The sequence below is a fragment of the Fundulus heteroclitus genome, chromosome 15, assembly GCF_011125445.2.
Source record: "Fundulus heteroclitus isolate FHET01 chromosome 15, MU-UCD_Fhet_4.1, whole genome shotgun sequence".
In the NCBI taxonomy this organism is placed as follows: Eukaryota; Metazoa; Chordata; class Actinopteri; order Cyprinodontiformes; family Fundulidae; genus Fundulus; species Fundulus heteroclitus.
Genome location: NC_046375.1, coordinates 1,993,714 through 2,009,772, shown reverse-complemented (window position 1 = coordinate 2,009,772; position 16,059 = coordinate 1,993,714). Strand labels below are relative to the sequence as shown.

At 39.8% G+C, this 16,059-nt stretch overlaps 1 protein-coding gene across 2 annotated transcripts in view; it reads left to right on the top strand.

Moving 5' to 3' along the window:
* The window catches only part of man1a1 (mannosidase, alpha, class 1A, member 1), a 206,336-nt gene that overhangs the window by 67,266 nt on the left and 123,011 nt on the right, over positions 1-16,059 (top strand). For both annotated transcript variants that reach the window (XM_021323925.2, XM_012877375.3), the window contains exon 3: positions 10,631-10,746. In XM_021323925.2, the coding sequence (XP_021179600.2) occupies positions 10,631-10,746 (116 nt within the window). The remainder of the gene's footprint in view (positions 1-10,630; positions 10,747-16,059) is intronic.

The following is a 16,059-nucleotide window of genomic DNA, read 5'->3' as shown; positions in this document are numbered from 1 at the left end:
CTTTGTCCTCCACTGGGTGTTTTTTGTACTCTGTATGAACAAATATCTGAGACAGAAATGAGAACACTGCATTAATTTCTGGATATTTTGGCCATAATTAAACACATGGAAGTGGTTGTTAAACAGGGTCGAGGCAGATGCTCTTTACAGGACGGGTCAGAGTAGACGCTACCTGCTGAGGAGACTGAGGTCTTTTGGGGTGCAGGGGGCGCTCCTGAAGACCCTCAGGAAGGCCAGCTCTGTCCTGGGATGCATCCTCAACCAGGGTAGGTGGTGGGAGACAGAAGGCGATAAGTTCCACATACATTACAAGTATTCATTCACTTTAAGAACTTTTAAACCTTTTAAATGCCAGCTGTAAAAGTTACTTCTATTATTATTATTATTATTATTGTTATTATTATTATTATATTTTTTATGGGCAAAAGAGGACAGTGAAATGTTTTTAATGCCGGCAGCAACATCAATTTCATTAAAGCAGCTACAAATTGCTAGCCTCGTGAGACCATCCTGATCTCGCGAGCTTTCAAGGTTTCACTCGCAGATCAGTCCGGCTACTTTCCGTTAAAGACAATTTGGAGCCGTTCACCAAACGAACGTCCAATTAGCGTTGGCTTTGAGGCGGGTTGAGGTGTGACGCAACGAGGAGCGACAGTTCAGTCTAAAGAACATGGCGGCTTCAGCCGATAAAACTAGCGTTAGCGTGGCTATCGAGCAAGTTTTATCGGAATTACAGAGTATTTCTTTGCTGAGCTAACGAGCCTTTACCTGCAGCAGCAAGAGTAGCCTGGCTTGTGGTTGTGTTTTCGTCGTCGCTCTGTTACGAGCGACAACGAATCTGATTGGTTTATTTGGCCCGTCTATCACCAACATAGGCCAATCAGCTAACCAGTATTTTCGCCCCTTCCCAAAGTTACTTCAACGGAAGGTTTCCAGATGGATATGCGGAGCAAATCTATCTGGCGGAGTCAGGTAAACAAATTGCTCTATTTGGTTTAAAAGATTCATAAAAAGAAAAAAAAACATGATTAAAGTATAATGATTCCTCCAAAATCCACAACCTGGCCAAGACTTTTTAAGAAATGTTTTTACTATTTGCATAAATATGGCTAGAGTTATGTAAAAATGTAAAAATAGGGCTCTTAAATTGTCCACTGACCCAAAGTATAATCTCCTAGAGAGCTAGGCCTCAAGTTTCACTCTATTTTAGGCTTTTTTAAATTAAAATTGTAATTCCTGAGACAAAATTAGTTTTTTGCCCACATCCTTAAAGGAGCTATAAGTCAGACATTTACTGTAAAACCAACCAAAATCATTCTCATTCCCAGTCCTCTCCATCAACGATGTCTTAGTCACGTTTTTCTCCTTTCAAACCTAGAGGTACGGTCCAGAACTACTTCGGTACAGTGTGTAGCCCGTGTTTACTTCCTGGTTCCTGAGCCAATCACATGAGAGTTCCCAGGGTTCCCAGCACAGAGCATTTGGTATTTTATCTTGGAAAAAGAGCAACAGGCTGCAGTAAGAGAAGCGGACCGGAAATAGAACAGAACACAACATCATATTCATGTCCCGTGGAAGAAAAAATTCACAACAGCAACACACCGTTTAGAAACGCCATATTAGATTGTTGTGGTTGGCAAGCTGTTATACTGATTTGAGCCACAAGGTGTCAGTATTACATATAGCTCCTTTACCTTTTCTAAATAAACCCCTGAGTCAAGATCTTGTTAAAACTCTTAGTATACATCAACCTTTCTTTTGTAGCTACTTCACTACAGTTATGGATTCACAGGAAACAAAAGACAATTAGATTTTGTTCCATTTTGTTTGTTTATGTGTTCCATGCGGGCCGGTTGAGGAAGCCTGCAGGCTGTAAAAGTTTCAGGTCTGCTTTAGGATCTGCTTTAAAATGGTCTCTGGTGCTCTTCGGTCTGAAATGGGTCACCTTTGAGCTCCTCCTGGAAGGCTCATATCTAACAGCAGTGCGAAAAGCATGAAACCTTTCATGCTGACGTCAACAACTTCCCAGAGAACAGTTTACGATGACGGTTCAGAAGAGGCGGACTAGCCAAGAAAATGTATAAATCCATCCTGCACAACTGAAACCTGGTTCCAAGGTTGATTTATTCATCCTCAAAGGCACAGAGAGTAAATGTGCTTTAAGTTTGAATGCAGAGAGAAATGCTGCCCTGAGTAGGTCAGTGTAAAAGCTCTGTGGTAAAGGACACGGACTGAGTCGCCCTTTGTTTCCTGGACATGTCTGGAGCTGATTTTCTCATAGGCGGACATGTTTGCCGCTCAAAGCTGCTTAGCCTGGATGGAGCTCAGCGCAGGGATCTAAACAAAAGACGGGAGGAAGAGACGAGAAAGCCCTCAGTGTGACCCAGAGCTGTAGGATTCAGCTCACTATTTGTCGCCGGCGTGTGCAATAAGACTTTGTCCTTGTGAGTTTAGCTCGTTTCTTCTGCAAAGAAACCTACAGTGGATTTTTTTTTAATGTTAGACACATAACTGAAGATGTGGGAACATTGTGCGTCTTAATGATGGATTAAATTATTGAGGTTAATGTTGGTGATTATTCCATGAAAGCACTAGGAGTAGGATAAAATATTGATAGCTCTGTCATTAGAAGAGACGTGGTTGTTGGAAGAGGAAGGGACTAGATGGATTGTGTTTCGCAGGAAAAGAAGAAGAATGCTGGTTAATGACGTTTGGACCCCTTGTCTCTCGTTTTTCTGCCTTCCCTCCCTGCAATCTATTCTTGTGTCCTACCCCAGAACAGAACCGTAATGATTCTTGTCTTCTGGGGACACCGGCTTCCCCATTTTTCATCTCTCTGTCAATTTCCTCCCTACTTGTTGTTCTGTTCTTTCTGTTGGTAGCTTCAGCCGGGATACGAAGCAGGTTTGTCTGCCTTTGACAGAGCAGGGAGAGGTACAGCAGCATCCTTTAGAGATGCGGTAGAGGGACGGTGCTTGCTTTTGTCTCTCCACCAGCTTCGCACATGAAGGGAAGGAAATCTGAGCAAATGGAGCCCAGTCAGCATAGATGGAGGGCATCACAAAACATCTAAGTCTTGCCACAGAGTTTAATTGATGTCCGGACTTTGACTGGGCCGTTTTGAATAAAGGAAAATTATTTCATCTAAACCAGAATCTTCATTTTTAAACAGACTCAATGCCATCTATCATGTGTCTCTGCGCTTCATTTAAAATCTCACGTTCATCCATAAAGCTTTCCACTGTGTCTCAGCAGCCTCCTGTCTGTCAGCTACAAACATGGTTGCTTATTAACGTTCTCCGGGTTTCAACGCCGTTGTTCTGTCATGTTCTGTTCTGCATATATTTCTATTTTGTCTGCATCATCAACACCAAGTCAAATTCCTTGTAAGTGCAAACCTACTTGGCAATAATAAACTTGATTGTGATTCTGAAGAATCTTCAAAAATCTCTTAAATTGCAAACATTTCATATCTGTGACAGATTTCAAGAACATAATAACGGATGCAGTAAAGGTGAAATGTCTCTGATTTTGTTGGGAATTCACTGATCTTTAACTTTAATGTTTTATAGTGTGTGGTTGTTTTTGATTATATGTAAATTTTTACATGTTGATTTTAAGGCTGCTACCTTGGCCATGTCTCCTTGGCAAAAGAGAGTTTAATCTCAGTAGGACTTCCTGGTTATGTTGGTGAAGATTCTCAGTCCTCCAGGTCATAATCAGGAGGAGGAGGGATCAGGTTTCAACTTTCAAAACCCTACAACACTGCTAAAGGTTTGATTCCTGCTAAGTTTCACCCCTTTGCATACCTCCATGCATGTGAGCACAACATTCCTCCAGTGAGCCAGGCTAACGATGAGCCTAACGACTCTCCATTGTTGGGGGGGGGGGGGGATCAGTTCCAGGTGAATCTAAGCTCTAACGAGGCCTCACCAGCAGGTCTATAAAACTTTGGATTGGATGCCACACTCCTTTCAGAGCTGGGAAGCGAAACGTCTTCAGCTTCAGAATAGAAGTCCAGTTGTTTTCATTTGTACCTTTTTTTGGACTTCCTGGTTAAAGAAAGATAGATAAATAAATAAAGATTCCAGCGGGTCTCTCGGTGCACTCTTAGGTGATTTCTGCTGGAAGGTGAACCGCTGCCCCAATCTCAAGCGTTTGGCTGCCTCTAGCAGGATTTTCTTCCAGTCTTGTCCTATAGACGAGTTCATTGTTATTGTTTTGATGCGGGTTTTTCGCGCATGCGTGCCTGACTGGTAGGCAAAAGATGAACACAATGGCGGACGCAAACAGAGAAACTGACGAGTTCTCCACGTATTTTTCTTCTTTAGATAACGTACTACAAGATCGTTTTAAGAGTAAGTTGATGGTTGATGGTATCAGATTGCCAGATCCACACAGCAAAAGCCTGAAGGGACGGAGCGAGTCTGTGAAATGCTGCCAAGGGTTCCGTATCGCGACATACAGCTGCCGTATAAACACACAGGCCAGTACGGACAAGAGAGCACGAAAGCCCCTGAAACCACTGGACGGCTGCAATTATTTTATATCAGGAAAAAGGCTCCAGCAACGCCCGCGACGCCATGAGGGATTAAGCGTTCAGAAAATGGATGGATGGATGGATGGATGGATGGATGGATGTTGTTCACACGTTTATGCAACAGCACAAAGCGGCGTCGAACACAGACCGCGTCTCAGCAGAGAGGAAGACCCGCCCGGTAGGATAAAAAAAAAACATTGTTTACTACGGATTATTTTGTTGTTTTTGTCTTGTTAAAATGGGTGTTGGTGTCGGCGACATTGCAGCGTAAACACAGAAGTACTAGCGCCCGTGAACGGGGGCGTAATGGAGGAGTAGCAGGCTGCTGCTCCAGACAGCGGTAGCAGCAGCCGCTGCTGCTGCTACCGCTGTCTGGAGCAGCAGCCGCTTCTCCGGCCCGAGTAGTGATCGCCACCTCCCCTCCGCCGCTATTTAAGTACAACAATGACGAGAGCAGAATTAAGTTGTATTTACTGGAGATGAAGTGTAGACTGCAAATTCTGTCGTAGTATGAAAACTCCCCCAGTCCATTGGGAGTGTCTGCCTGCGCTCTTTTCATTGAAAATATCCATTTCTTTCTTCGTCTTTCCTCCTTCGGTAAACGACAGAAACGTACATCCAACGATTTAGAATGCCTCCCTGTGCAACCGGGAGCACAACAAGTCGTAGGCATTGCTTAGATTCCAGAAATAAACGACCTAAAAGTACGCTCTAAATCACCCGTTTAGTCATGTAGTAGACGAGAACAGCTCTGTTTTTTGCCAACCACCGTGCCCGGATGTAGCGCTGACGTCACGCGTGAACTACCCTATATCGGTTGTATTCATCCCCCCATTAACTCCTCTGTCCCTGCTAAAAGGAGCATCCCCACAGCATGATGCTGCCAGCACCGTGGTCTGTTCTGGGTGATCTGCAGTATTTTGCCTTTGGGCCAAGAAGTTAGATTTGGTGTTTCAGCTACATGGTTTATGACAAACTGGGCTGGTTGTCTGGCAATATTATGACTTTATTCTCTAAATTAAGCATGGCCCATTCCATCCCTCTCATTTCGGTTCGCACAAAATTAATTTATTTAGTGTGGGCTTGGGCAAAGTAATTAATCTATAGTTCTGAACATATTTAGTGTTTTTGTACTCCTACTTTTTTTCCCTTGCCAACCTTGATATTTGTCACTCCTTCAACCTGGATTCGCTCAAATATGCAAATCAGGCGATCTCTATCAACAGTGACTTCCTTTTTGCCAAAATCCACCAGTCTGTGGCTCTAACAGGACAAATCGTGGAAAAATGTAGATAAATATGATTAGCTCTGCAAGTGTACTGTAGTGATTATAGTTTGTATTTATCTTATGATCTTAAACGGGTACTATGGTCACATTGCCTACTAAATAGTTGCTTTTAAAATAGGCTAGAGTTTCAAATTTAGCACTTTTAATGAAGCAAATGTTGTAGAGGAGCTCAGAAAAGAAATCTTTGCAAAAATTATTTTCTATTTGTTGATGTAAGCAGAAACACGGCTGTGTGTTAATTTGTGCAAAAAATAAAGATGTGTGTATATATAGTAAAATTCTCCCACCCTAACAAGCTAACAGCAAATATCCCAGATCCTTTCCTCTCCTTAGGGGTTGCATGTCTTCTCATCCGCTGCTACTCATGTTGCAGGGAGGATTCAGACTCTTCCCTCTGCCCAACCATCTGCCGCCTCACCATGCACAAATCTCGATCGAAATCCTCAGTGCCGGCCGCGACCATCAGACAACCTCACAAACCCTTTTTATAGTCCATCCATCTGGACCGCGACACAATTCCTTGATCTGGTAGAAAGCTGATTTTAGACGGTTCTTCCTGACCTCCGGACCTAACTGACCCAGGACGGCACAGAGCTTTGCTCACAGATCAGCAACCATCTTAAAATATTACCCAGTGCTGCAGACAGACTATTATTTTTACCTTCTGGTTCTTTAATTTAGTGTATTAAACTGAAAACCTACAAAGTAACTGCGGCAAGGAAGTAAATTCCCAACATGAGCCAATTAAGAGCGTCAAACTAACCCGATAGTTTAGTATATGTTCAAGGAAGACTAATCAAAGCGGCACCATTGTTTTTCCTTTTCTTGATGTTTTAATTGGTGTTTTGAATAACTGCAAAGCCTTCTCTTCAGAATTCTTTTGTGCCTTTTTTAATGTCAGGTGGAAAAGCTTTTTCTCTGATAAACTACTAAAATACTTTGAGCGTTTATACATTCAAAGGGTTATTTAATGCAGATACGTGAGGCACAGCTTCCACTGCTTTTTCTTTTCTTTTGCAGACAGGCCATTAAGATGAAAGCTACTTTTGCTTGTGAAGAAATCTTCTGACAGATTTCTATGTGACAACAGTGCTGCGTATTTAAAAATGTAGATTTATTCTCCTATTTTAAACGGCATTCTCTCATTTCTGCCTCGGTGTGGTGGATGTCTCTCACTCGACTCCCACGTACAGTCAGACATATGCAGGAAGATCTGCACGAACGGAAGGAAGCTCAGGACTCTCAGGACATCAGGCTGGAGGGAAGCGATGTCCTCTTGCTGCTCTTCAGGCTTCATTAGACCCAACATGTAGGGTAGTTAAAAACAGGAAGAACAATAATCAGTCCCTCTATGGATTAAGCTTCACAAAGTATTACATTTTCAATTAAATCTTAAATATGTCATCTTACGCGTAAGAAATGCGTAATTTCACGTGTTTGAATATACTTGAATTCAATTAATGTCACCGTTTTGTGTGTCCTGATCTGTCATCAAGTATAATATATATGTTCAGACTTATATACACATCAAGCAGGCATAGGTCGGCATTAGGATGTCTACTGTGAATTAAAAAAAAAACATTTCACAGTATACAAAGAATTAAAGGGGACATATCATGCTTTTCAATGTCTTTCTTTTCACATTTAAACCACTCAGTTTTGGTCTCTATAAAGTGAAACTGCAATGCTTTGGTCCGAAATTCCTCGTTATTCACCCTTTTCAACCCTGTCCTGAGGTACATCTGTGAACAACTTGTTTTGGTGCCGTCTCTTTAAATGCAAATGAGGCACTTCACACCTGACCCCTCCACCCGGTCACAAAGCGTTCCACTCCATCTTGATCGGCCATTTTTGTTTTATGCTGGGCACGGTGTAGTGAATTGTGTGGGTTAATACACCCTACAACCGGACATTTTCGCTTATCCACCTGTAGTTTGGACATCCTTCAGCTTGGACTACAAAAACGCTACGAGGAATAAAAATGGCAGAGTTGGTTAGCAGGAACTATTTCTACAGCAAATACTGTAACATACTTAACCTGGATAGACGAAATTCTACTTTTCTGCACTCCTAGAGATTACCAAGTACACAACAAAATGTATTTAAGGGCTGAAAAAGTGAATTGTATCTAACATGTCCCATTTAAAGCGTTTAAAGCATGCACGTAGCTTTTAAACAGCATTCCTTAATTTCCTACATAAGGAAATATAAGATAAGATTGCTAGACGGCACACAATAACTGCATTTAATCACATCTTCTCAAGTTATGAATATGTATTGCTGCCCTCTTGGAAGCTACAGTGGAATAACGATACTTATAGTTTCTGTGTTGGCAAACATCATGTAGAGTTCATTGTTAAAAACTTAAAAAATAATAATAATAAAATAAAAACATTGAGATGGAACGATATGATGGAACATTTAGTGTCTAGAATCAGCCGGGTCAGTACTCCACATTGGGCTGAATTTAAACAATCATATTTTCAGAGCAGCCACAGCCTCATGGTGTTTAATGTCATTGATGGTTTTCTTGTGTAAAACATAATAAATGTCCTCATGCATCTCCTTTTAACTTTGGAGAAAGCTTCAAATCTGTTCCTCAACTTAAATCCTTTGAGATGTATTTCATCTTTAAGAAGCAAGGTGAAAAGAGAACATGTAGGAAATGTGGAAAAATGTCTGGAGAACGACAATAAAAATGTTCCACATTGTTTGATTAGCCCCACTGTCCTTCTCTTGGCTATACTTCCTTGTAGGCCTCCTTGCTTCCTTCTTTCCTTTCTGCCTTCCTCACTGCCTTACACTTCCCCTTCCTTCTTTGGTTCCTTTTGTCCTCCTTGCTTCCTCCTTTCTGTCTGTCCTTTGTTCCTCCCTACCTCCTTTCCTCCCGTTTCTTCTTCCTTCCTTGTTTTTTTTTGTTGGTCCTCCCTTCCTTCTGTTTGTCCCTCCTTTCTTATTTCCTTCTTTGATTCCATTTGGTCTTCCTTCCTTCCCTTCTCCCTCCCTCCCTCCCTCCCTCTCCTTTCCATCCTGTTGTTTATCTCTCCTTCCTTTCTTCCTTCCCGCCTTGTTTTCATTTGTCCTTCCTTTCCTCCTTCCCACGTTTGTTTGTCCTCCCTCCTTTCAGTCTGTCCCTTGTTCCTCCCTCCCTTCCTTCTTTCCTTACGTTTCTCTTCCTTTTTGGTTTCCATTTGTTCTGCCTTGCTTCCTTGTTTCTGTTTGTCCTTCCTTTCTTCTTTCCTTCCTTGATTGCATTTGTCCCTCCTTCACTGCCTCTCCTCCCTTCCATCCTTTTGTTTATCCCTCCTTTCTTTCTTTCTTTTTTTATTTGTTCTTGTTTTCATGTGCCCTTTCTTTCTTCTTTCCTTCTTTGATTCCTTGTTTCTGTTGGTACTTTATTCCTTTTTTATTTTTTTCTTTCTTTTTATTTTTTTCTTTCTTTCTTTTTCTTTCTTTTTTTTCTTGTTTTCATTTGTATTTCCTTTCTTCCTTCACTCATTGTGTTTGTCCTTCCTTCCCTGCTGCCTTTCTCTCCCCCTTCCTTCTGTTTCCTTCCTTCCTTGATTCCTTGTCTCTGTTGGTCCTTTATTTCTTTTTCTTTCTTTCTTTCTTTTTTCTTTCTTTCTTTTTCCTTTTTCTTTCTTTCATTCGTTCTTTCATTTTTCTTTTTCTTTTTTCTTTCTTTCTTTCTTTTGTTCTTGTTTTCATTTGTATTTCCTTTCTTCCTTCACTCATTTTCTTTGTCCTTCCTTCCCTGCTGCCCTTCTCTCCCCCCTTCCTTCCGTTTCTTTCCTTCCTTGATTCCTTCTCTGTCCTTCCTTGCCTCCTTCCAGTTTCATCTACCCACCAGCTGCAGACATATCAGCCAAAACCTTAAAGTGAATTTTATTATTCTGAATCGTAAAACAAACATGGAGGTGATGGGAAGAATGCTGAGTCAGGATCAGCGCTGAATTTTTCTTACATGAACACTTTGAGGAAATCCTGCTGTTGATGTTTTTTCCTCACACCGGAGCATTACTGCTTCTAGTGGCTCCAGTCGCTCTGTGCAACAAGATGATGAGTCAGCATTGTCTAATGAAACGCCCTTCGCTGCATTCCAGTCTCTCCGACCAGCACAAAGAGGGTTAATTAAAGAGAAAATCCACATTGTTGAGAAGCTGCATCCTTTCCTCTTTCATCTGGAGCGACTCTTTGCTCCAGATACGCGTTATATTCTCATTATCTCAGGGTTTGTTTTCCTCTTCCAGTGCTTCCTGCTCTGCCCTCCGCAGACCTCCCTGGTGTTGAGCTTCACCTCCCCATCAATGGCCTCTCACCTGTGGTCCCATGGCGTCTGCGTGTTAGCGTCGGTGTTCATAACAACCACCAGGCTTTGCAGAGTCCTCTGCAGGCGTCATGATTTATTGAGCTCCTTTGGCGCAGACCCAGACCTCGGCGCAGGACTTGTTAGTGGTTTTGGATAATGATGATCTGTGTCTTACCTCCTGCTACGATACTAATCACCGCAGATGAACGGAGCTCCTTCCGTTTCATCGGGTCCTCGGTACCGCTCACCATCTGCCCGCTGAATAATTAATTAGAGCTCTGTAACTTTAGCTGCTTTTTCAGTGCGTTGTTGTGATTTCAAGGCCGACATCTGGACTCGCATAAAACTAAGAAATGTTTCTGATGGAACTTTTTGCACTCTGTTGAATCTAAATCTAATACCGTTTCTGATAAAAATGCCGATTTATTACACGAGAACCTGCAAAAAGAAAAACTTTAATCCACTCTGTTATTGTGTTCTGTGTTTCCTCCAGGGAGTATAAAAGGCGCAACAATCGTGGATGCTCTGGACACCCTCTATATCATGGAGATGTTTGACGAGTTTGGTGTTGCTACAGAGTGGGTGGAGAAAAACCTGGACTTCAACATGGTAAGTTATGCCTTTGTTTATGAATTTATGTAAAGTCAGAGGTTAAGAGGCTCTTCAAAGAGTCTAAAATCTTTTAGATTTTTCTTAATTAAACATTCTAACCAGATTTATTAACCCAAGAAGTGTGCAGTTATGGAGTGAATTAAAAATGCTTTAGCAAATCATTATCCAAAGAAATTTATTTCAGTTTACTCTTATCTAACTTTAACACATAATAAAGTGCTGTCCTTCAGCATTTAGAGTCTTGAAGGACTTTAGCATTTTTGTGGTTCTTTGTTTAAAGAACAAAAAAATTGGAGATTTGACATCTATTAAATGAAAATGTTAATATAACAGAAATGCTGTCATTTTTGGGTTTTTTTGGAGGACAAAGAAAGGAATATCAGTTCAAAAATAAGTTGGTGATTTTTAGCATAATAGAGGCATTATTCTTGTGTAATAAAGATGAAATAGTTATGAAATAATAAACATGGTGAACAGAGTTTCTCTGTAAGGCTGGCATGAAGGAGATTTGAGGTTTAAACTCTTCTATGATTTCAGGATTTCAAGTTATCTTGGCTTGTCTTTCAAGGGTTTTTGTAAAAGTTTATTTTACGTTAATCATATTCTGGCCAGATTCCTTAAACTGTAAAATTTCCTTTTAGTTAGTTGTCAGTCAGAAGGATTCACATGTTTTCTCATAGTATCCACAGTGGATACCCACCCACCAGGACGGTGTCACAAGCAAATTTCCACAACAGGATTTTTAGTATTCGTAATTGTTTGTGTTCTCCAGGGGACTCAGTGTGAAGGCCAAGTACAGCATTGCAGCTCTGACGTTTTACTATAAAAATGTCTAAAAAATAAATGCATTACTAATTCTTGTCATTTTTTTTTTACTCGGGCTGGGCAATATGGCTTAAAAATAAAACCTCTGATTATATTATAGATAAACTTTATTCCAGACTCATGGTCCATTAAATAGATAAAATTAATAGATAAGGATAAAAAAAACAATACAAGTACCATTATCAATTAAATAGGAGCTTTGAGGAGACAGGAATACCAGTGTCTCCACAGCTTAGACTGGTATCGGTGTCAGTAAGTGACAAGATAACATCATTGCCAGATGCATTTAACCTACAGATAAATTTATACATTAACTTTCATAAAACGACATGTAAGATATTGACTCTTGCTGTGACAAACTTCTCACTCGCACTATTTCATCTTGGCTGTTTCAGAAGTACCCACAAAGCATCATTATAGGCCACCTCCAGCCTTAGCAGGTTGGTTTTCCTATATGTAGACCACAGGTGAGCAGTGTACAGAGAGGTACAATATGCATTAAATAGTTCCACTTTTACTTCATTATTATACCAATTAATCAAATTTTTTCCTCCTCCTTTTCATTTCACAAAAAGAAATTAAAGAAATTACTTTAAAAACTGTTGACTTGAATTCAAAGTGCCACTAAATACAAGCTGTGAAACATGCTTGTAAAAGAAGACGGCTGACCTGCCGTTGTAAACAATGAAAATATAGCAAAATGTTTGCTGCTAGTGGTATTACGCAATAAGTTTCATTTCAGCTGTGTAACTTCAAATCAAATCAACTTGCTTTTGCTTTATACTATTTTGACAATATATTTTCCCAAACATATATTCAGCATTGCTGCTATTCTCTTCATTGACTCCCAATGAATGCATTAGCAAATTAAAATCCCCATCTTCCCCAAATTTAATCTTAAAAAAATTTACATTTTGATTAATCGATTTAATCGATTTATCACCAGCCCTATTTTTTACACACTAATATAGAAATAATATGACTGATTTATGTTTTACATGATCGTAATGACTATGATTAACCTAAACAGAAAACAGGGAAAAAATACTTCTTTTATGAAATTATGAACCATAATGTAATGTTTTGATTAATTGATTCTTATTGAGGCATCAAAACATTACATTATGGTTTGTCTTTAGTAAAATTCAGTCACTAATGGAAGCGGACTAAAGCCATGAAAGCTTCTCTTATTACACACATTGAGTAAAACCTTTAAAAGAATAAAAACCTTAATTAATGAGTCCTTAATTGCTCCATATTGTCGCCAATAAAATCCAGAACCACTGAATGCAAATGGATCCACTAACTAATCAGGTCTGTGGGTTATTGTCAGTATTTTTACACACGGCTATCATAAGAGGATCTTTAAGAGTTAAAACCTCGAGTTTAGAATGTGGGTCTTGTTTGTGGTACTGAAAAGCAGCTGGTTAAAGGTTCTGCAGGTGAAAAAGGATTGTATATATTTGATTCTGCGTGGACTAATGAGCTCAGTGGCATGTGTTCCTGAAGATATGGACGTCAGAACACCACAGACAATTTGCCCCCCTTCTCCTTTGATGTTTTCCTTTTATTCTCGAGCCATCCTCATTATGATTAAGAGCTTCTCATTAAGGAGAGGCAGAAAAACCATTTTATTTTTACTTTAGTGTAGCCAGAACAGCGTCTATGGCTCAGTGTCGCATCCAGATTCATCTAAACAAGCCAAATATAATAGAGAAATCAGCTGCAACAGTTTTTCATTGTATTTAAAGTGAAAATATAATTTTTTTTCTGAATACAAATAACCACGTTTTTGTTCTTGTGGTTATAAAATGTAGTTTTCCTGCCGTCGCTGCGTTTTTGCATAATCCTTCCTGATTCCAGTAAGTGGCAGTTGACCTGTCAATCAAACTGGATTATATCAGCAGAGAGCCAATTGTTTTCTGCCGTAAACTTCTTATTTCCTGCAGAAGTAGAGAGGACGGCTTTCGCCACAGTTTGTGGAGACAATTTAGGATTCTATTATTCTAGCATGCTGCTGGTTCCTGAAGGATGGAAAGGATTAAGAATACGGCGACTCGGAGACGTTAGTCTGCTGTTAATGACTCACTTAGGTCGGAACTGCTCTACAAGTTACTTTAAAAAACACATATTTATACTTAAAATAATTCACTTCCATCCAGTTTATTCATATAGTGCCAATTCACAACAGATATGTCTCGATTCACCTTATTTAAAAAGATTAAAGGTCATTTAGTCCAATCATATAGCTTTAAAGTCAATTATATATATGTATATATATCTCAATATGATGCTAGTCATTTAAACTAATGCAATCAGATTCAATTTGTTATTCAAATTGGCTAAAAGGTTTTCCTGCGATCTGCAACCTGTGGCTCGGGGGCCAGAAGTGACTCTTTGGACCTTTTACAGTGGCTCTTACTGCAGGTTTTAGCTGTTTTCCATTGAATAATTCCATTAAATGTCCAGTTTTTTATTTATTTTTTGTCATTAGATTGAAAACTGCTTTATTTATTAGAATTGGCAACAAATATCAAAATCCCGTTAAAGAGTATCAATCCTCTTTTTGTATTTTTTTTTTCTTCTTTATTTTAAATTATATATAGAAATAAAGTGGTGGCTCTTTAAAAGGGACAACAAATGTCCTATAATAAGATATTTATTACAAATGACAAGTTCCGTTTTTTTTCACAAAGTCCTGTAATATTTGCGACTCTAACCAAGTTTTATTCAGCTTGTTTGAGGACAAAAATGGCTCTTTGGTTTGTAAAGGTTGCCAGACTTCTGTTCTAAAGAGTCCCAAACAATTGCATCAAATCACAGAGATGCATTCATCACTTCTCCTGGGTTAGCATCTAGCGACAGTCGCTTGCATATAGTCGTTAACTTTGCAGCAATCCCTCATACTGAGCCTGCCTGGATGCAACACACGGAGAAAGAACATTGTGTGCATGGCTAAAGGTTCTCCAAATATATTCCAGCTCATTACAAAATATTTCTTCGCCTGTCAAATATTTTTTTCAATTGGCAGCAGAGCCAAGAAAATGCAAGACAGAAGAATAAAGTGTTAATGGCTCCATTGTTGAAGCAATAGTGAGAATGTGGAAAGTGGTTAGAGGTGTGTATAAAATAATAGCAGTGTTTATAGAAGTCAAGTGTCTGATTCTACCGGTGTTTCCACTACATGTAATGGATGGTGGCGCACCGCCACACGTTTAGAATGAATTACATTTTTTTTAAAACAATATAAAGCACATATGATATACCATAATGTAGGCACTTATTCTAATCAAAATCAGAGTTTGAACGAATTTGTTAAAATGAATTTGAATATTGTATATTAACAATTTATTTTGAAAAACTAACACATCCGGCTAATGTCTGTCTTGGGAGTGAAGGAAAACTAGAAACGACGGTCCGGTGTCGCACACTTGGCGACTCCCATTTCGGACTTTTCAGACCCTTCTAGCAAGTTTTTTTTTTATTATTTAGCAAAAAACTAATTTAGTGACTTTTCTTTGTGTATTTTGGCGATTTAGCGACTTCACGTGAAAGCAGCAATCTTTCTATCGTTACTGTCTCCCAACAGCTGGATCTGCTTTTAGTTCTTCCCTACTCCCTCAGTGCTGTCTCACAGGCAGCTGTGTCGTCCTGAAAGCCTGCATGCAGTCAGAGCAAAGAGGAGATCAGCTCCGTTTCAACATTGCAAAAGGATAACGCATTAACAAAGCTGCCGTTGTTTCCTCCCTGGATTAGAAACGAGTGAATTTCTCCATTGTGAGATCAATAAAGACTATCTTATCTTATCTTATCTTAAAGCGGGACATAAATATAATGCTAATATAGTTATCTAGTCTCTTACTTTTTCTCTGAAACTGTGGCACTAAAATAACTGTTTACGACAGATTGAATCACTGATTCACCTTGTTTAACGCGCGTGACTGATTGCTGTCTGTATGCGGTGTGGATTCAGGCAGTGCATAAAAAAATCCTACATTATTTCATAAAGTAATCTTGCCATATGTTGCATTTTGGCTACAGTGACGTAATTAATTATTATAGTAATTAGGGTAACACCCTAAAATAACGCTGTACATGTCCATACTATAGTTGGCATCATGAGTGGACTCCAGCTGCCCCCAACCGAGACGCTACAGCTCACACAGTGTGGTGGAGACGTTCTGTAATCGTGAAGAATGACTAACATGAGAAAACCATAATGGAGAATGTTTTTTGATATTTCAGCCTTAAATTGAGTTGTAATTTCCCCGTTTTCTTCCACAACCCCTTTTGCTTTTGGTGTTAAAGCATTGTAGAGCCTTTCCTCCCCTCCCAAATCCAACCTGAACATTGTCTGGAATGATTTTACCACAACCACGCTGTACCGTAACCAGCTAGGACAACATTTGCTGCGTTTGCTGCCATCTGTTCACAGAATGAATGACCTCCACGACTGAACGCCGCATTGCTATTATTTTGAGCCTC